Raw genomic sequence first — 22,062 nt, forward strand, 5'->3', positions numbered from 1 at the left:
TACAGGTCTTGTTTTTGTATCCATTCAGCCAGTCTGTGTCTTTTGGTTGGAGCATTTGATCCATTTACATTTAAGCTAATTATCGATATGTATGTTCCTATTACCACTTTCTTAATCGTTTTGGATTTGTTTTTGTAGGTCTTTTCCTTTCCTTGTGTTTCCTGCCTAGAGAAGTTACTTTAGCATTTGTTGTAAAGCTGGTTTGGTGGTGCTGAATTCTCTTAGCTTTTGCTTGTCTGTAAAGGTTGTAATTTCTTTGTCGAATCTGAATGAGATCCTTGCTGGGTAGAGTAATCTTTGTTGTAGGGTTTTGCCTTTCATCATTTTAAATATGTACTGCCACTCCCTTCTGGCTTACAGAGTTTCTGCTGAAAGATCAGCTGTTAACCTTATGGGGATTCCCTTGTATGTTATTTTTTGTTTTTCCCTTGCTGCTTTTAATATTTTTTCTTTGTATTTAATTTTTGATAGTTTGATTAGTATATGTCTTGGCGTGTTTCTCCTTGCATTTATCCTGTATGGGACTCTCTGCGCTTCCTGGACTTGATTGAATATTTCCTTTCCCATATTAGGGAAGTTTTCAACTATAATCTCTTCAGTATTTTCTCAGTCCCATTCTTTGTCTCTTCTTCTTCTGTGACCCCTATAATTCGAATGTTGCTGCATTTAATGTTGTCCCAGTGGTCTCTGAGACTGTCCTCAATTCTTTTCATTCTTTTTTCTTTATTCTGCTCTGCGGTAGTTATTTCCACTATTTTATTTTCCAGGTCACTTATCCGTTCTTCTGCCTCAGTTATTCTGCTATTGATTCCTTCTAGAGAATTTTAAATTTCATTTATTGTGTTGTTCATCATTGTTTGTTTGCTCTTTTAGTTCTTCTAGGTACTTGTTAAACGTTTCTTGTGTTTTCTCCATTTGATTTCCAAGATTTTGGATCATCTTCAGTGTCATTACTCTGAATTCTTTTTTGGGTAGCCTGCCTATTTCCTCTTCATTTGTTTGGCCTGGTGGGTTTTTACCTTGCTTCTTCATCTCTGTGTTTTTCTCTGTCTTCCCATTTTGCCTCACTTACTGTGTTTGGGGATCTCCTTTTCACAGGCTGCAGGTTTGTAGTTCCCATTGTTTTTGGTGTCTGCCCCCAGTGGCTAAGGTAGGTTCAGTGGGTTGTGTAGGCTTCCTGGTGAAGCGGACTGGTGCCTGTGTTCTGGTGGATGAGGCTGGATCTTGTCTTTCTGGTTGTCAGGACTGCGTCCGCTGGTGTGTTTTGGGGTGTCTGTGATCTTATTATGATTTTAGGCAGCCTCTCTGCTAATGGGTTGTGTTGTGTTCCTGTCTTGCTAGTTGTTTGGCATAGGATGTCCAGCACTGTAGCTTGCTGGTCGTTGAGTGGAGCTGGGTCTTAGCATTGAGATGGAGATCTCTGGGAGAGTTTTTGCCATTTGATATTACATGGAGCCGGGAGGTCTCCTGTGGACCAATGTCCTGAGCTCAGACAAGATGATCTTTAAAGTTTCCTTCCAAATCTGAGGTTCTAAGTTTCTAAGACTTAATTCTTAACATCCTTCTTGGGACCCTTATAGCACCATTTCCCCATTTCCCAGATGATGATTTCATTTCACTGTGTAATCCTGGCCGAAAGGCTGATGTCTTTAACTCGTAGTTGGTTTGCATAAGCTAGGAGAAACATTATGGTTTGAAACATGTATCTAAAATAATTGAGCAAATTCCAGGCAGTGTTGTTGAATTTTATTATGGTGAATGTGTAAAATGGTTTTTACTACATCCTTACTTCTTAATCCAACTTCAAGATGACCATGGAAGTTCATCATTTTGCAGTATTTCCACAAGGAAGATTCCTTTTGATGGACAAATCTTTGCCTTTTATCTTCTATGTACTAAAGTGATTCAGGCAAGCGATTTGGGATATCATGATTTTGTTTCCTTTTTTTTTCTTGTGAAATTGTCTTCATTAAGGACAGTAAGTAAATGATATTTGTTTGCATCAAGAATATAATTTTCTTTATGCATGGTCTATTATAGAGTCTGGGTTCAACCTAAGAAATTATTTATTAATTTCCTTGTATAGGAAAAAAAAGAAAGTCTAACTTCCTACTAGAAAAATAATACTCTAAATTTTCTTTTATTGTTTTAAGCCTTTATTAAAATTATGAATTTCTATTCTTCTGGGTATCACGATAAAATTAATTTAACCTCTCTTTTCCTCTGCACCTTGGCCCTTTTGGTGGGAGACATTGATTGCTTCACAGAGCAATCTGTTCAAGCTTTGGCCACTAGATGGTACACTGCTTAAACAGTATCTCCGTCTTCCTGGATCGCTTGCAATCTCAACTTGTACTCGAAAAATACCAATTTACATCTTGTACCAAAGAGCCAGTTTCATTCACTTTGAAAGAATCATATGTATTCTTGCATTTTGGTGAGTTACTTAGTTTTTCTGGCTCTCTCCCATGTATACATGTTGTTGAACTTTTTGTTTCATTTTCTCCTGTTAATCTCTCTCAAGTCAATTTAATTCCTAGACCAGCCAGAACGGTAGAGGAAAATTTCTTCCTTCCCGGCAAAGCACACACTGTTTGCTATTGTTATTAACTCAATCTTAGTTTTACTTTTCACTTTTAAAGGAAAAGTAGGAGAGGAAGTCAGAAAAATCTGTTCCTCCTCAGAGTGGGGAGTACATCCTGTTGGGGTGTCCTACCTCTGGGAGACTGGTGCCACCCTATCAAGGACTGTGGAGTCCACTGCATAAGTCACTTGTTCCCTCCCCTTATAAACTGTTAAGAGATGTTCAGCTACTATTGGTGTGTAACTGAGAAGTAGGCAGGAGGTGGCAGCTATCTAGGTGCAGAGGCTTATTTCATAGGTGGAAACATAAAGAATACTAGTAGGGTAATCAGACTAACCGACTGTGGTAACAGAAGCTTATTTCACCTTACCAGTGAAGACTGTTAACTCTAACTTGTCAAAATGGCAGAAGAGGGGCTTCCCTGGTGGCGCAGCGGTTGAGAGTCAGCCTGCCAGTGCAGGGGACACAGGTTCGTGCTTCCCGGTCCGGGAAGATCCCACATGCCGCGGAGCAGCTGGGCCCGTGAGCCATGACCGCTGGGCCTGCGCGTCCGGAGCCTGTGCTCCGCAACGGGAGAGGCCACAACAGTGGGAGGCCCATGTACCGCAAAAAAATAAAAAATAAAAAAATTAAAAAATGGCAGAAGAAACCCCTGATTACACCCCACCCCCACCCCTCAACCCCCTCACTGACCTTAAGAATGTGTGCCAGCATAACAGTTGCCTCAGAAGGAATTTTACAATCCCATTGTAATGGGAGGCAGGTCTTTATTCAAGAGTTGTATATATACACTAATATGTATAAAACAGATGACGAATAAGAACCTGCTGTATAATAAATAAATAAATAAATAAAATTTTTTTAAAAATGATTGAAAAGAGATCACCTCTGGGCTACAGTGTTAGATCTTCTTTTATACTAAAGCTGGACTTTTGAGCTGCCTTGTAATCATTTACCACAAAAAGTTGATATTTTGAGTCAAACTGATCAACCATATTGTTATTGACTGAATTTTTGCATTCCTCAAAATTCATATGGTGAAATCCTACTCTCCAGTAGGATGGTATTAGGAGGTGGGGCCTTTGCGAGATGATTAGGGGTCATGAGGGTGCCAACCTCATGAATGGAATTAATACTCTTTAAAAAAAAAAAAAAGGACCCCAAAGAACTCTCTTGCTTTTTGTACTGTGTAAAGATACAACAACCCAATCCATAAATGGGCAGAAGATCTAAATAGACATTTCTCCAAAGAAGATGTACAGTTTGCCAACAAACACATGAAAGGATGCTCAACATCACTAATCATTAGAGAAATGCAAATCAAAACTACAATGAAGTATCCCCTCACACCAGTCAGAATGGCCATCATCAAAAAATCTACAAACAATAAATGCTGGAGAGGGTGTGGAGAAAAGGGAACCCTCTTGCTCTGTTGGTGGGAATGTGAATTGATACAGCCACTATGGAGAACAGTATGGCGGTTCCTTAAAAAACTAAAAGTAGAACTATCATACGACCCAGCAATCCCAGTACTGGGCATATACCCTGAGAAAACCATAATTCAAAGAGTCATGTACCACAGTGTTCATTGCAGCTCTGTTTACAATAGCCAGGACGGAAGCAACCTAAGTGTCCATTGACAGATGAATGGATAAAGAAGATGTGGCCCATATATACAATGGAATATTACTCAGCCATAAAAAGAAACGAAATTGAGTTATTTGTAGCGAGGTGGATGGACCTAGAGTCTGTCATACAGAATGAAGTAAGTCAGAAAGAGAAAAACAAATACCGTATGCTAACACATATATATGGAATCTAAAAAAAAGAAAAAAGGTTTTGAAGAACCTAGGGGCTGGACAGGAATAAAAATGCAGACGTAGGGAATGGACTTGAGGACACTGGGAGGGGGAAGGGTAAGCTGGGACAAAGTGAGAGAATGACATGGACATATATATACTGCCAAATGTAAAATAGCTAGTGGGAAGCAGCCACATAGCACAGGGAGATCATCTTGGTGCTTTGTGACCACCTAGAGGGGTGGGATAGGGAGGGTGGGAGGGAGACGCAAGAGGGAGGAGATATGGCGATATATGTATATGTATAGGTGATTCACTTTGTTATAAAGCAGAAACTAACACACCATCATAAAACAATTATACTCCAGTAAAGATGTTAAAAAAAAAAAAAAAAAGATACAATGAGAAATTAGCTGTCTGTAACTCAGAAGGGTTCTCACCAGAACCTGACTATGATGGTACTCTGATCTTGGACTTTCAGTGTCCAGAACTGTAAGAAATAAATGCTTCTTGTTTATGCCAAAAAAAAAAAAAAAAAGCCAAAGAGGATTTAATACAATAAAAAGGGAGTATACACAGGCGTTTGGGGAGCCTTAATTGAGGGTGAAAATAAGATATCAAGGGGCCAACACAGCTGCTGTCTTCTGGGGCCATGTGGTCTCTTGTCTTTGCTTCTCTGCACAGGTCTGCCCTGCTCTACTTCTCTCTACAGGCTGAATCTGCTTACTCATTTGGCTCATTGATGGCTTTATACATCCATTCCCAAATGGGTATATATACTCAGCCTCTGAATATAATGCCATTATGGCTCCAGCGACAAACCCACTTAGCTTATTTAGGTCTTGAATTCTAATTCTAGGGAGAGATCATTGGATTGGTATAGTAGCTTGGATCAAATACAAATACTTGGCCAATCATCTGTGATGGTGGGGATGGGGTATCACAGTAGAGCATCCTGTGTGGAGGAAATGACTGTCACCTTTTGTAAGGGACAGTTCAGCAGTGACTGCCTGCTGGCAGGAGAGCACATGCAATTTTTTTTCATAAATGAAGACTTTTTTGACTGCATAAAATTTACAAGTATTTAAACAGCAAAGAATATCTTAAGCAAAATAAAGGCTAGGAAAAGTTAGAAAAGTTACAAAAGAAACAAATGGTTGCAAAATGTTAACTCTCCTAAAATAACCAGTAAATTTAGGATTAAAGTAATAAAAATATTGCTAAGTTTAGCTGGGGGTGTTGTTATTTAGGTCTTTTGTGGAGGTTTTTTTCCATTGTTTTTAAAACCAATTAAAACTTATTGAAATAAATATTAAGTAACTTTTATAGATATTTAATAAAAACTCATTGCATATAGAAGTGATCTTTATTGTTTCAAATGTCTTCATCCAGTGATGTCAAACCTCCCTCAATTATGGTTTAGTATAGTGGACTTTTAATTTCAATCAAAATAAAATACACCATCTGATTCTAGAGGAAATAAAATTGAAGTGGGAATACAGTGTCCATAAGAATTATATTTAAACTGTCTATATTTGGAAAACACTCTTTTCGGCAGTAAGAACAAATGTAGCATTAATTAAATAACAGCAGTTAAACTATAAAGGTAAATCAAAATTATTCTTCTCAAAGAGAGGAAACAGATTGTGGTTGTAGATATTTGGGAATCACCTGCTGCAAACCTGAATCAAATCTGCAGGTGACCCAGATCCCTGAGTCCTCACAGCTTAATTCTCCTTTTTAGGGACCTGATGGTCCAGGGGATTCTCTGACCCTCTCAGGCCTCAGCCTAGGGCTGCATGTGGAACAGTGGGGGAGCCACTGGGCAAAAGCTGGGATCTAAACTCGGCATCAGCCAATTTTTGTCCCTTGTGGCCATATTCTTTGCTTAGCTCGTTGAACTTTCTCTCAGTCGACAGAGCTACCAACCAACCTCCTTGTGCTTTTTTCCCTCGTGATTAATAATCCATCTTCGATGGAAGGAAATGGTTCTTTCTGATTCGTTCTCCAAGTCTGCTGCTATCTGCCTGTAGGAGTCACACTTCTGATGTAGATAGCTGATGTTTTCATTCACTTTGGGAAGTTTCTTCTCTATTAAGTGTTTAACTCCCTCCTCAGTTGATTTTCTGTGAAGTTACATTACGTTCTTAGGGTAGTTCAAGGGGTATTTGAAGTTTCAGCTGAAGCTTTTAGATTTCATTTCGAAGGTGTGAGTTTTTAAGCTGTAAATATGCTTCCTCAAGCTGATGACTTTTTATTTGACCATGTGCTCTTTATTCAGTTGATTATCTTCACAAAATTCAAAAATGTGTCCTTGACTTTGTCCTTCAAGCCTTTTTAAGTAAACAGCATCAATGAGTTTCTTCAAATCAACTGATTCATAGTCTAGGTGATCTCCATTTTCTGATTTACTCTTTTGGTCTAATATCAAGTTGCCAACATAAAATGCTTTCTGTGTGTAGTTTTAGATATTTTGACTGGCTCTCCTTATCGTTTACAACTTGTTTCATTCACGTATTCAAGTCCTCAGATATTTTTTTCCTGTTCCTTCAATTCTTGCACTCCTTCCTTCCACCTGGCAGCTCTTTGGAAAAGCAGTTACAGGCCTTCCTGAAAATTAGTATTTTAATCCAGACTATCCATGATTTCCCTCTGAAATTGCTCTGCATTCTTCTGAGATGCTTCTAAGATGTTTTTCGCATCAGTCACCAGGGAGCGACAGGATTTTAATGCATCTTCAAGTGGTTTTGTCTGTTCTTGAAGTCCAGCCATCATTACTCCATGAAATGAAAGTTTAGGGGGTTCGCTTTTCTGTTCTTTTTGGAGAAGGTCTACAGTGTCCTCAAATAAAGATGTGAACCTGTTTGGATATTTACTAAATGCTGCCAAATTCAGTCTGTGATTCAGAGGACTGGCCTCCTCTCTAGGTAACTTGAGGGCTCCATCAGTTTGTGGAATCAGTCTGATCCTCTCATGGACGTTACAACATTCTTCAACCCGAGCAAAAAATATTTTGTTAGCTCTTTTTACTAGCTCCTTAAAGTATGTTGACTCTTTTTTTATAACAACAATCAGGATAGCATATACCAGAATCTTCCAGAGACCCACAGAGACCCAGGCCTTGGCTCAAGCATTCATACACCATCACCAGATCACTGAACAGCACCTCCAGAACAGGCTGGGCAGACATTTTTGTGGCCGTCATCAGGCCTTCCATGACTCCAAAGGGACCACCACTCGGTCTCCGGTTGCCAATACCTGTGGGCCACAGCTGACCACAAGGAACCCTGTGGAGTGTCTCCCTGCTAATCCAAACAAGTGCCTGGCCAACAAGACAGACCATCAGTAGGCTGTAGGTTGGGTTCTTTAAAACAGTGTCTCTAACTTGGCTCTGCTCATAATTCTGCACAAACAGAAAGTTTAATTATGTATCCAGTGCATTGGGCAAGTGGAAACACTGATTGCAGGCAGAGGAAACCAGCCTGAGCTCTGAGCACTCTGGCCCAGTGCCAGTAAGACTAGGAGATCAAAGCAGTGCCATGCCACTACCTATTCTCTGCCCATGAGCAGGTCAGGGCGTAATGATGGGGCACGCTGTGGTGGAGGACTCGACTCATTCTCCTGAGTTCAAGTTTCCTTCAGCAGCAGGGAAGCCTGATCCTGCCTGCAAAGGTCACAGGGCTCTTTCTCGCCAGGAGGCCCCCCTCCTGCTGCCCCTGCTTGGTGTTGGGTCTGTCCAGTAGTACAGGGGGGAGAGCACTGAAAGGACTCAGCCAAGGTATAAACTAACAGATCTGGATTTCACTATCTGAATGGCAGTGTCTTAACACTTAATGGATTTTCTGTGGGACCAGTTTGTCCTCTTTCAATCCATGTACTCCCAGACTGGGGACACTCTCTTCCACTGCTGACTTGTGACACAGGCTCCTTCAGTCACATAACCCTGCCGTATTCAGCTCATGGCTCCCAGGGTTGTCCTGCAGTTGGTCTCCAATCCATGGAATCAAAGTGTGGCTGCCTCTGCAGAGGGAGCAGGTCCTTCTTTGGGAGGAATGTGCCACCATTCACTTATTTTTTTTAATTTAATTTTTATTTTATATTGGGGTATAGTTGATTTACAATGTTGTTAGTTTCAGGTGTACAGCAAAGTGGCTCAGTTATACATATACATACAATGATTCTTTTCCCATATAGGTTATTACAGAATATTGAGTAGAGTTCCCTGTGCTATACAGTAGGTCCTTGTGGATTATCTATTTTATATATAGGGTTGTGTATCTGTTAATCCCAAACTGCTAATTTATCCCCCCCCCCACACACACACCTTTCCCCTTCAGTAACAATAAGTTTGTTATCGAAGTCTGGGAGTCTGTTACTGTTGTGTAAGTAAGTCCATTAATATCATCTCTTTAGATTCCACATATAAGCAATATCATATGATATTTGTCTTTCTTTGTTTTACTTCACTTAGTATGATAATCTCTAGGTCCATCCATGTTGCTGCAAATGGCATCGTTTCATTCTTTTTAATGGCTGAGTAATATTCCATTGTATATATGTACCACATCTTCTTTATCCATTCATCTGTCGATGAGCATTTAGGTTGCTTCCATGTCCTGGCTATTGTAAATAGTGCTGCAATGAACATCAGGGTGCATGCATCCTTTCAAATTATGGTTTTCTCTGGATATACGCCCAGCTGTATTTTTAGTTTTGGGTTTTTTTTTTTTGTATTTTTAGTTTTTTAAGGAACTTTCATTCTGTTCTACGTAGTGGCTGTACCAATTTACATTCCCACCAAGAGTGTAGGAGGGTTCCCTTTTCTCCACACCCTCTCCAGCATTTTTTGTTTGTAGACTTTTTAATGATGGCGATTCTGACCAGTGTGAGGTGATACCTCACTGCAGTTTTGATTTGCATTTCTCTAATAATTAGTGATCTTGAGCATCTTTTCATGAGCTTTTCAGCAATCTGTATATCTTATTTGGAGAAATGTCTATTTAGGTGTTCTGCCTATTTTTTGATTGGGTTGTTTATTTTTTTTGATATTGAGCTGCATGCGCTGTTTGTATATTTTGGAAATTAATCCTTTGTCAGCTGCATCATTTGCAAATATTTTCTCCCATTCTGTGGGTTGTCTTTTCATTTTGTTTATGGCTTCCTTTGCTGTGCAAAAGCTTTTACGTTTTATTAGGTCCTATTTGTTTATTTTTGTTTTTATTTTCATTACTCTAGGAGGTGGATCCAAAAAGATATTGCTGCAATTTATGTCAAAGAGTGTTCTGCCTATGTTTTCCTCTGAGAGTTTTATAGTATCTGGTCTTACATTGAGGTCTTTAATCCATTTTGAGTTTATTTTTGTGCGTGGCATTAGAGAGTGTTCTAATTTCTTTTACATGTAGCTGTCCAGTTTTCCCAGCAACGCTTATTGAAGAGGCTGTCTTTTCTCCATTCTGTATTCTTGCCACCTTTGTCATAGATTAATTTACGATGGGGGTGTGGGTTTATTTCTGGGCTTTCTATCCTGTTCCATTGATCGGTATTTGTTTTTGTGCCAGCACCATACTGTTTTGATGGCTGTAGCTTTGTAGTATAGTCCAAAGTCAGGGAGCCTGATTCCTCCAGCTCTGTTTTTCTTTCTCAGGATTGCTTTGGCTACTTAGGGTCTTTTGTGTCTCCATACAAATTAAAACATTTTTTGTTCTAGTTCTGTGAAAAATGCCTTTGGCAGTTTGACAGGGATTGCATTAAATCTATAGATTATTTTGGGTAGTATAGTCATTTTGACAGTATTAACTCTTCCAATCCAAGAACACGGTATATCTTTCCATCTGTTTGTGTCATCTTCAATTTCTTCCTCAGCATTGTGTAGTTTTCAAAGTGGCTCCTTAGGGAGATTTATTCAGAGGTATTTTATTCTTTTTGATGCAGTGGTAAATGGGATTATTTCCTTAATTTCTCTTTCTGATCTTTCATTGTTAGTGTATAGAAATGCAGCAGATTTCTGCATATTAATTTTGTATCCTGCAACCTTACCAAATTCATTGATGAGCTCTAGTAGTTTTCTGGTAGCATCTTTAGGATTTTCTCTGTATAGTGTCATGTCATCTGTAGATAGTGACAGTTTTATGTCTTCTTTTCCAATTTGGATTCCTTTTATTTCTTTTTCTTCTCTGATTGCTGTAGCTAGGACTTCCAAAACTATGTTGAATAAAACTGGTGAGAGTGGACATCCTTGTCTTGTTCCTGATCTTAGAGGAAATGCTTTCAGCTTTTCACCATTGATTATGTTGTTAGCTGTAGGTTTGTCATATATGGCCTTTATTATGTTGAGGTATGTTCCCTCTATTCCCACTCTGGAGAGTTTTTATCATAAATGGATGTGAAATTTTATCAGTGGCTTTTCCTGCATCTATTGAGATGATCATATGGTTTTTATTCTTTAATTTGTTAATGTGGTATATCACACTGATTGATCTGTGGATGTTGAAAAATTCTCACAACCCTGGGATAAATCCCACTTGATCATGGTGTACGATCCATTTAATGTATTCTTGGATTCGATTTGCGAGTATTTTGTTGAGGATTTTTGCATCTGTATTCATCACTGATATTGGCCTGTAATTTTCTTTTTTTGTGGTATCTTTGTCAGGTTTTGGCATCAAAGTGATGGTGGCCTCATAGAATGAGTTCCGAAGTGTTCCTTCCTCTGCAATTTTTTGGAATAGTTTCAGGATAGGTGTTAACTCTTCCTAAATGTTTGGTAGAATTCACCTGTGAAGCCTTCTGGTTCTGGACTTTTGTTTGTTGGGAGTTTTTAAATCACAGACTCGATTTCAGTACTTGTGATTGGTCTGTTCATATTTTCTGTTTCTTCCTGGTTCAGTCTTGGGATATTGTACCTTTCTAAGAATTTGTCCATTTCTTCTAGGTTGTCCATTTTATTGGCATATAGTTACTTGTAGTAGTCTCTTATGGTCCTTTGTATTTCTGTGGTGTTGGTTGTAACTTTTTTTCATTTCTAATTTTATTGATTTGGGCCCTCTCCCTTTTTTTTCTTGGTGAGTCTGGCTAGAGGTTTATCAATTTTGTTTATCTTTTCAAAGACCTAGATTTTAGTTTCATTGATCTTTTCCATTGTTTTCTTCATCTCTATTTCATTTATTTCTTCTCTGATTTTTTATTTCTTTCTACTAACTTTGGGTTTTGTTTGTTCTTTAGATGTAAGGTTAGGTCATTTATTTGAGATTTTTCTTGTTTCCTGAGGCAAGCTTGTATTACTATAAACTTTCTGCTTAGAACTGATTTTGCTGCATCCCATAGGTTTTGGATTGTCCTGTTTTCATTTTCATTTGTCTCTAGGTATTTTTTGATTTCCTCTTTGATTTCTTCAGTGATTCACTGGTTGTTTAGTAGCATATTCTTTAGCCTCCACGTTTGTGTGTGTGTGTGTGTGTGTGTGTGTGTGTGTGTGTGTGTGTGAGTTTTGTTTTAGTTTATTCTTAGGACAGGGCCGAAAGTAAGCTCATCACATGAGATGAATTGTGCCAAAGCACAGCAGTAGAGGGCTGCTGCTCGCTCAGGCAAAACAGCGCCATCTGTCTTGCTGTGGTAACTTTTATTAAAGCATTATCTAGGTTTACACTTTAAGACTTGTTTTCTTAACATTTCAGAAGTGCCAAAGCAGCAACCTATGTTTTTATTAATTATACAGTCAATAATTGGCTTTCATGAGCACCTGCTGTGCTTCGTCCTTGAGCGCGAAAGCAGCACAAAGTTCCCACCATTATTTTGATTATACTGAAGTAGCACAAGGACATTTCCTTGCGTTCCCACCACTCTGATTATACTGAGGACATCTCATGGATCAGTGCCCAAAGCACTCAGTGTTTCTTTGCAGGGCCCCAGTTTGCTGGGGGGGCGCTCAAAGCATTCAGAACTGTTCACAACTCTGGCTTATTCGCATGCCCCCAGTTTGCTGGGGGGGCTCAAAGCAATCAGGACTGTTTGCAGTTCTGGCTTATTCGCCAGCCCCCAGTTTGCTGGTGGGGGGGTCTCATGGGTCACGTCTCCTTTCCATGTCCTCAGTTATTCCACTACATTTCCCCCTTTTTTGTTTTACAATTTTTGCAGCATCAAGGAGAACACGGCAGCATTACTCTTGGTACTAAACTACATGGAATTATTTTGCAGCTTGTGCAGCATCAAGGAAAACACAGCACCTTGTTGCGATGTTGCATGGCGGGTAGCTTTCACTCGTCGTCGGGCTACAATTAAACATATGATTATTATTATAATGAGCATTAGCAATCCTGCAGTAGAAGCTGTTGTGGCTATAATACCCATGACAGCTGCAATCAACGTTCCTACAAATCTTTTACTTCTTTTTAATGCATCAGCTAAATATTGCAAAACAGCCATAGGAAGAGATTCTTGCCATTCCCTTCCAAGATTGACAGGAAGCCAAAGACCTGTCCGAGCTCGTAAGATATACAAACTTTCAGTAGATATGTTAAAATACTAGAGTTAATGCAGGTATATAGAGAGCAATTTTTACACATTATAATACCTTGAGTCTCATTCCATACAGCTGGTCCCTTTAACAATATATAAGGTAATTTCACACAACTACGAGTATACCGAGTAACATCTTTATGAAAAATCAAACTATGATTTTCAGATTTGTTAACCATATGTCCTACCCAGGCATTAATCTTTCTCAGAGCTGCCATAAGCTTCCATAAGTCCTTTTGGATAGGATATCCATTTAAATGAGGACCAGGAGGAGAAAACCCTCCAGCATGCCATACTATGGTATCATTAATAGAATTGCTATAAATAGTGTTATCCTCTTTATGCCAGTATAAATTCTTCAAACCCTTTTTTCCTTGGGCAGAGCCAAAAGGGCTTCAATCAGTGACGCTTCCCCAAGAAGTATTAACAAGAACCCGAGCCATTTCTCCTCGGCATCAAGTCCAATGGACCCAATCCGATAATCGATCCATAAGAGGCACCTGGCATGGAGGCAAATAAGGTGCAGAAACATTTTCATTAAGAGTGGAATTACAACTTTTAAAACTATAAGCACTCAAAAGATATAACCCATGATATTTGCTTTCATTTTTGACAACACTTAACCATGCCTGATAATTCATTTTAAGGCAATGATCTCCCTTTCCCATACAAATAGAAGGTCCATTAACACCCACCGTGTAATTCTCTATTATCCTTCCTTCTTCTTCCGGCTTCAAAGGGCCTCTATCATCAAAAGGACCAGGCAACCATCCAGACTCATTTACATATACGAGAATTGGGGCATCCCACCAGGTAACTCCCATATTAAGAGGAGGGTTAGGAATATAAGTCCAGTAAGTATGGTTAGTACAATTTATCTCATTGGCTGATATGCTTATTACCTGTGCAGACAACATTGCCAACATAGCTACAAAAAGATTGGTAGTAGTGAGGGGTTTACCCTGTGTAATGACAAGATTTTCAGCAGTGCCTGCAAACTTTTTCACTTGCCCCCAAGTCAATGGAGACACCCTCTTTGTTTGATCCAATGGCACACGGAATGCTCTCTTGCTCAAATCCGTCTCCGCAAATCCCTTCGTCATTCCCATCACATCAAGCCTACGCTTAGTTGCCATCCCGAAGCTTTATCTTCTTAGCCAGCACCCAATAGGATTCAGCTCCTGCAGAAACAAAAGCATATCCTCGACGCCAACGAAGAACCTCGCCAGGTTCCCAAGTGTTAGTATTTTCATTTAATATAAAAACAGGCTGTATAAGTTCTTGTGTACTTATTTTTGTCCAATGTTTGTCAGCTGCACTAAGATCATCTTCTCCATGATTCAAAAAATTAAGAGTAAATAAAGCAATATGTATTCTTTTCCTAGGACTTTGTACCTCATCTCCCCCTTTTTGTTTTATAAGCATTTCTTTCAAAGTGCCGTTTTGTCGTTCAATAACCGCTTGTCCCGTACTGTTTCCTGGGATACCTGTAACATGCCGTATATTATGTGTGGCAAAAAAAGTCTGACATTTTTGAGAGTGATATGCAGAAGCATTATCAGTTTTTATACTGTTGGGAATTTCCATACAGCAAAAGCTTCTAATAAATGAGTTATTACAGCATCCGCTTTTTCAGAAGATAATGGAGTTGCCCATGAGAAATGAGAGTAGGTATCTACAGAATGATGAATATATTTTAACTTTCCCAAACCAGGATATTGAGTTACATCCATTTGCCAGATATCATTAACAGATAAGCCTTTAGGGTTAACTCCAATATTCAAACAAGGTTGATTAATAGCAGCACATTGCGGGCATGTACGGAGAATAGTTTTTGCTTGTTTCCATGTAAGATTAAATTTATTTTTTCAATCTTCTGGCATTAGTATGATATCTATGATGTTCTGCTGTAGCTAACATCATAATTGTACGGTACCCACTAAAGTATCAATAAAATCATTTCCATCTGCCAATGGACTCGGTAAATGAGTATGAGCACGAATATGAGTAATATAAAGTGGTGCAGTATGTAGTCTAATTATATGTTGTATTTGCAAAAATAAAGAATGCAGTTCTGATCCATTATTTGGGATAAAAGCGGTCTCTATTTTTAACTGTAAATTCCACATACTGAGAGTCTGTAATTATATTAAGAGCAATTGGATAATCTTGTAACAATAGTATTACAGCAAATAGTTCTGCTTTTTGAACTGAAACATATGGAGATTGTAACACCTTTTGATCATGACTGTTAACATATCCTGCTCTTCCCGTTTTATTGGCATCAGTAAAAAAAGTTGGTCCTATAACAGGATCTAATTGAACTATTTTTGTCAAAATCCAATTAGTCTTTTTCAAAAATTGCAAACGTTTATCAGGACAATGATTATGTATTTTACCTATATAATGAGCACAGGCAATTTGCCAGTTATCCTCTAGTTGAAAAAGGGTTTGTATTTCTCTGTTTGAAAAAGGGACTATAAGTTCATGTGGGTCCTGACCATATAGTTGCCTTAATCGTAACCTACCTTTAATAATAATATCAGCTATTTTTTGTACATAAGATTGTAATTTCTTTTGAGCTTTATGAGCTAAAAATATCCATTCTATGAGATTATCTTGTTGTTGTAGTAAACCAGTAGGAGAATGAGGAGTATGAAATACAATAAGTCGTAAATGATCGAGAGATTCAGTCCGATCCAATTGTGCATCATGTATATGTTTTTCTATCCATTTAAGTTCTTGTTCAGCCTGGGGAGAAAGTTCACAGTGACTATTTCAAGGTCTTCTATCTAGGTATGCTTCCGAAAACATATCAATTTTTTAACATGTTTTCAGTAGCATAATCAGACAAGAGTCCCCGAACATAATTAGAATGCATCCCATATGCATTAATGGCTTCTTTTAGCATTTAAAAAAATTTTATATCATGATGGTTATACTCAACATTTACATATCCATTCGGAAATTGATTATTAGCAGGCATAGCTTGTCTAACAATAGGGAAAGCAAAAACTGATTTAGAATATTGCTTTTCTTGTTTATTCATCTCTTCTTCCAGTAACAGTCTATTAGATTCAGGTTTTAGAGGAAAGCGAAACTGACGAGAGGCTCCAACAGGATAAGCTGCTAATTCTAAGGAGGAGCCGAAGGAATAGTAAGACATGGCTCCTGATATGAAGGAGTAGTAGTATTGCTTTTATTTTCTTCCAGTTTAGTCATCAAATTTTTTAACTTTGAAAGTATATCAGAAATCTCATTCTGTTGAGAAAGTGGCATTTCATTTTGTTTGCTAGCCTGCTCCCGATCTTTATTACCATCAGAAAAAGTCCCTTCATCACTGGAATCCGAAAAATCCTCTCCTGTCTCAGACACAAGGGGAGGAGGCGGAGGAAAGTCCTCTATAGGAGACTCACGAAACAGAGTAGGAAAAGCAGCAGAATGATCAAGAGCAGAATTCGGACGCTGAGGACGCGCCCCATAGTCACTTTCAGTTTCAGATTGTAATGGTTCCAGGGAAAGGGAAATTAATTTACAAAGAGACCAAACACGGAAAGATATAGGGTCTCCACGCTGATCAGCTCTTCTTAAGGCTCGCATAACCTGTTTCCAAACTTTTAAATTCAACTGGTTATGACCAGTAGGTCGAAACCAGTAACAGTGTTTACGAACCAGCGCAAACAATTCATCAAAAGATTCTTGTTTCACTTTCACTCCTGAACTCCGTAATAACTGTTTCAGGAGTTTAATGTATTGAAATTCTACTGAATGGGAATTCCCCATTACAGTTCCTCTACTGTTGCCGAAGGTTTCGCTTACTCTGAGCGGACCAATTTCCCCTTCGGTCCTGCGATCACGCGATTACTTACCTTCAGGTCCCTGTTCGGGCACCAAGTATTGTAATTTATTCTTAGGACAGGGCCGAAAGTAAGCTCATCACACGAGATGAATTGTGCCAAAGCACAGCAGTAGAGGGCTGCCGCTCGCTCAGGCAAAGTAGCGCCGTCTATCTTGCTGTGGTAACTTTTATTAAAGCATTATCTAGATTTACACTTTAAGACTTGTTTTCTTAACATTTCACGGGGGGCCTCATGGGTCATGTCTCCTTTCCATGTCCTCAGTTATTCCACTACAGTGTTTACAGGTTTTTTTCTTGTAGTTGATTTCTAATCTCATAGTGTTATGTTTGGAAAATATGCTTGATACGATTTCAATTTTCTTAAATTACTAAGACTTGTTTTGTGAACCAGCCTGTGATCTATCCTGGAGAGTGTTCCATGTGCAATTAAAAAGAATGTGTATTCTTGTTTTTGGATGGAATGCTCTGTAAATATCAATTAAGTTTATCTGATCTAATGTGTCATTTGAAACCTGTGTTTCCTTATTGATATTCTGTCTGGATGATCTGTCCATTTTGAAAGTGGGGTGTTAAAGTTCCTCACTATTGTGTTACTCTCAATTTCTCCTTTTATGGCTGTTAGCATTTGCCTTATGTATTGAGGTGCTCCTATGTTGGGTGCATGTATAATTACAATTGTTATATCTTCTTCTTAGATTGATTCCTTGATCATTATGTAGTGTCCTTCTTTGTCTTTTGTTAACAGTGTTTAAAGTCTTTTGTCTGATATGTGTATTGCTATTCCAGCTTTCTTTTGATTTCCATTTGCATGGAATACCTTTTCCATCCCCTCACTTTCAGTCTGTATGTGTCCCTAGATCTGAAGTGGGTCTCTTGTAGACAGCATATATATGGGTCTTGTTCTTGTATCTATTCAGCCAGTCTGTGTCTTTTCATTGGAGCATTTAATCCATTTATGTTTAAGGTAATTGTTGATATGTATGTTCTTATTGCTGTTTGTTTCTGTAGGTCATTTTTTCCCTTTCCTCTTTTGTTCACTTGTGATTTGATGACTGTCTTTAGTGTTAGGCAGCCTGTCTGCTGATGGGTGGGTCTGTGTTCCTGTCCTGTTGATTGTTTGGCCTGAGCCATCCCAGCACTGGAGCCTACAGGCCAGGTCTTGTTGCTACTGATCCAAGCAGTATGTCTGCCTGTAGGAAGAGTTCAAGTAGATGTGCACTCCCTGCTATTTCCGCCACCATATTTTATGACCCCAGAGAGATCCACGGCCGTCTCCCAACCCCACCTCCCCAGCAGGCCCTGCAAGACCAGCAGATAAGTCTGGCCCAGGCTTCTATGAAGTCACTGCTTTTGCTCTGGGTCCTGATGTGCACAAGACCTCGTGTGCACCCTCCTTGAGTGGAGTCTCTGTTTCCCCCAGTCCTGTAGAGCTCCTACAATCAATCCCCACTGGCCTTCAAAGCCAAATGCTCTGGGGGCTCCTCCTCCCGATGCCGGACCCCTCGGCTGGGGAGCCTAATGTGGGACTCAGAGCTCTCAGTCCTGTGGGAGATATTCTGCAGTATGATTATTCCCCAGTTTGTGGGTCACCCACCCAGGTGGTATTGGATTTGATCATATTGCATCTCTTGTGGTTTCTTCTTTATGTCTTTGGATGTAGAATATCTTTTTTTTTAAGTAGGTTCCAGTCTTTTTTTATTGATGGTTGTTCAGCAGTTGTGATTTTGGTGTGCTCGTGAGAGGGGGTGAGCCAATTCCGATTTCCTTTAGAATCAATTATGCCATGCTAAATGGTCTACAGTACCACAAATGACATTAAATGAAGGTTGTATATGCATTTATGTTGACTTCTTTCTTACCTGGGCATTAATTTTATAGGGAACGTGAAGATTTTGTACAGGTTTTTTTTCATAATGGTGTCTTTTTCCCTCTATAAGTTACAGTAAATAAGCCACTCAAAAGAGATTGTGCAGTTGTCCTGGATATCAACAGATCTATCACTGAGCTTAAAAAAGCAACCACAAACAACCCAAACTCCATAGCTTCTCTTTTACATGCACACTACCAACACTTTGCCATGAGATTTTACTGAGGGCATACTGTGCCACTGCACCAGGCTGGGACATGTTTGTGATACTGAAGGTTTTGTTGTGGTTATATGAATTAATTCAGAATACATAATTTTCAAAGCCCGATTCATCTTTCATAGTTCAGCCAGGAGGAAAGTGTTCATGAATTGAAAGAAGTATGTGTGCTGCTTTGTCTGAGCCTCTTAAGCTATCCTTTGAAATAACAAAAGCCTCTCATGTCTTTATCTGTTCATGTGCTTCAGTCAGTGTTTTCAAAGTGCTTTCCAAGCACAAAGACATCTCTGCATTTATTCCCCAGCTTAGGTGTGGATGGAATCAACTCTTGCAGAAAGAGAAAGAAAACATCAAAGCTCTTTCAGGTCTCTCAAGTACTCCAGGAAGCAAATTTAGTCATGAAAAAAATCAAGAGTAAAATTCTTCCTCAGTTTACTCATTTATGGATCATGGCTTTATTTGACAGCAGTAAAACAAAAGTGTGATGTGGAGACTATGCAGGATTAAAAGGACAGAAATTAACTTCACAGTGAAGCTTCAAGTTTAGGTTTTTAAGCAAGTGTATGAGAACCTCTTATCATCTGAATAAATGGTAATCTTTCTAGGGCCTTTATTTCTCTTATGTTAGATTTTACTGCTATGACTTTGAGCTTTCTTTCTACAAATAGGGAAACAAATGTTTGTTTTATTCCCTATAGGGTGAGCAGAATCTAGGCAATTGAGGAAGGCCCCAGTGACTTGAGAAATTCCATGATATCTGTTCATATTTTAGCACTTTTTACCTTGGGGCAAAAATGTTTTATTTTTTCTTAGTTAGCACTGAAAAATTTCTCTACAAAGTTTTTGCCATAGAGAATGTTTTTTTGTTTTTTTTTTTTTTTTGCGGTACGCGGGCCTCTCTCTGTTGTGGCCTCTCCCGTTGCGGAGCACAGGCTCCGCAGCATGTGGGATCTTCCCGGACCGGGGCACGAACCCGTGTCCTCTGCATCGGCAGGCAGACTCTCAATCACTGCGCCACCAGGGACACCCGAGAATGCTTTTTTGTTTGTTTGTTTGTTTTTGCGGTACGCAGGCCTCTCACTGCCGTGGCCCCTCCCACCGCGGAGCACAGGCTCCGGACGCACAGGCCCAGCAGCCATGGCCCACAGGCCTAGCCGCTCCGCGGCACCTGGGATCCTCCCGGACTGGGACATGAACCCGCGCCCCCTGCATCGTTAGGTGGACTCCCAACCACTGCGCCACCAGGGAAGCCCTAGAGAATGCTTTTTTAGCCACCTCTCTCTCTCTTTCCAGGCTGAAATATAGATCTTACTAATATAGAAGCATGAAAAAATTCAAGGAGTATGACAAATTTAATGTAACTTTACAGTGATAGTGTAGGCAGCCTTGATGGTAAAAGGAGATGAGTCTGAATTAGTGAATTAGTTATACTTTAAAATAATGTTCTGTCATTTCAAAGAACAGAATACTTCACATCCCATTTACAAACAGGGTTTGAAAAAATAACCCTACTCCTTGTTAGTGACAACTAACTGCTTGTGGGCCCAGTTCCTTCGAGTGCCTTTTCATGGAGTCTTAAAATACCCTACTACAGGCCCTTTTTGCTACTGGCAGTTATATATATTTCATGTCTAAATGGCAGTTATATATATTTCATGTCTTATTTTATTTAAATCCTGAATTGAGTACCATGCAGTAATTTGTTTTTGTCTATTAAGTACCCATTACAGAACTCCGGCCTACAATGTGCAAATTAAATTAGGCAGACTTTATTGCTATACATAATGCATGTGAACATTCTCTTCTGGGTATTTTGACTAAGTTGTTCCTTAGGAGAAAAAAAAAGATGCTTAGTAAGTTGCTCAGAACATTGAGGGAGAATTTATAGACCAAATCTACTACTCTCATAGGCTTCTTGTTATAAATAAAAAATAATGAACATAGTGCCGAATAGTGCCAGAAAAAATCAGATTTAATCCTTACAGAATATTTTTATGTACAGAGAGATCCTTAACACCACTTGATTTCAATTCTAAAAACTAAACTGAGAAAAACACATTTTAAATTATTTTTATTTCTGTTCAGTTTGTATTCATTTTAAAGATAATAACTACCATACAGTGAGCACTCACTTTGTTCCAGCTGCTATCTTAAGTGCTGGCTATGTATTATTTTATTTAATCCTCATGATCCTAAGGCAGGCCCTCATGTCATGGCCAAATCACAGAATGAAGTCATGGAGACTTAAAGTATACAGCTCAAATGACACTGGAAACTGCTTCCTCACTGCTGGTGATAACCCATTGGAGGTTCAAGAAACCAAGTGGGAAATTCGCTATCAGCGTTTAAAAAATTACAGAGAATAGAATAGAATGAGAAATAGCCCAGGGTATCACAGATAGGGAAAGTAGCATTTTGTGAGACGTTTGTTTTAAATGCTCATGCACATGTGTGTGAACTAATTCTTGATGTTAAAGTGCACGTCTTATTCTGGGTTGTGGCTTAAAAAATAAGAAATATCAACTATGCTTAAATCAAAGGCAACAGTAATCTGATTCTAAAGAGCTGAACATATAGCTATAGCTTAATTTTTAAAAGTTGTGTATAGTGACTATTATAGGATAGAAGATACATGTTGGCCCACAGCTAAATATTCTATTTTTTTCCAGTCTTATGATATTTCTTTTTTTCTTATTGAGATAGCATTGGTTTATAACATTATATAAGTTTCATGTGTACAACATTATATTTCTACTTCTGTATATACTATAGCATGCTCACCACCAAAAATTTTAGTTTCCATCCATCATCAGACAGTTGACCCCCTTCAATCTTAAAATTCACGTTAAAAGGAGAAACCACTTTAAGATTAATCCCCCTTCTATCAGATTGATAGAACTCACAACAACAAAAACACATAAACACAAAATCTCGTTTATTTTTGTCTGAAGCAAAAAGGAGCTCACTCAGCATAGGAACAATAAGCAAATCATACAAATATTGAGAAACAATGTTCCCATGAATACATATGTATATATATTCTTAATAGCAGCGATCAGAAGTTTAACACAATGTAAGGTGGTTTTCAATAAAGAATGCTTTCTGACAGGCTTTTGAGTAGGAAGTGAACACATCAATCACATAATGGTCACTTGAACCCGGTGGACTGTGGAAACCATCTTGGAATTTACATTTAGTTTCACCATTGAGCTGTTCAACTTT

General features: G+C 38.9%; 1 protein-coding gene and 1 long non-coding RNA gene across 4 annotated transcripts in view; one reads left to right on the forward strand and one right to left on the reverse strand.

Moving 5' to 3' along the window:
- Positions 1 to 22,062, forward strand: part of LOC112395610 (uncharacterized) — a 130,866-nt gene that overhangs the window by 53,222 nt on the left and 55,582 nt on the right. The gene's annotated exons all lie outside the window — the stretch shown is intronic.
- Positions 11,982 to 16,844, reverse strand: LOC112395609 (endogenous retrovirus group K member 25 Env polyprotein). Of its 2 annotated transcripts, XM_024738922.1 has the most exons (3): positions 16,767 to 16,844; positions 13,593 to 14,078; positions 11,982 to 12,650 (listed from the first exon to the last, which is right to left on the reverse strand). In XM_024738922.1, exons 2-3 carry the CDS (start codon positions 14,031 to 14,033, stop codon positions 12,636 to 12,638), a joined length of 456 nt encoding a protein of 151 aa, XP_024594690.1. In that variant the 5' UTR covers positions 14,034 to 14,078; positions 16,767 to 16,844; the 3' UTR covers positions 11,982 to 12,635. The 2 variants fall into 2 exon arrangements, with proteins under 2 accessions (XP_024594690.1, XP_024594689.1); XM_024738921.1 differs by lacking the exon at positions 11,982 to 12,650 and having other exon boundaries at positions 13,309 to 14,078.

Source organism: Neophocaena asiaeorientalis, unplaced genomic scaffold, assembly GCF_003031525.2.
Source record: "Neophocaena asiaeorientalis asiaeorientalis breed wild unplaced genomic scaffold, Neophocaena_asiaeorientalis_V1.1 scaffold249, whole genome shotgun sequence".
In the NCBI taxonomy this organism is placed as follows: domain Eukaryota; kingdom Metazoa; phylum Chordata; class Mammalia; order Artiodactyla; family Phocoenidae; genus Neophocaena; species Neophocaena asiaeorientalis.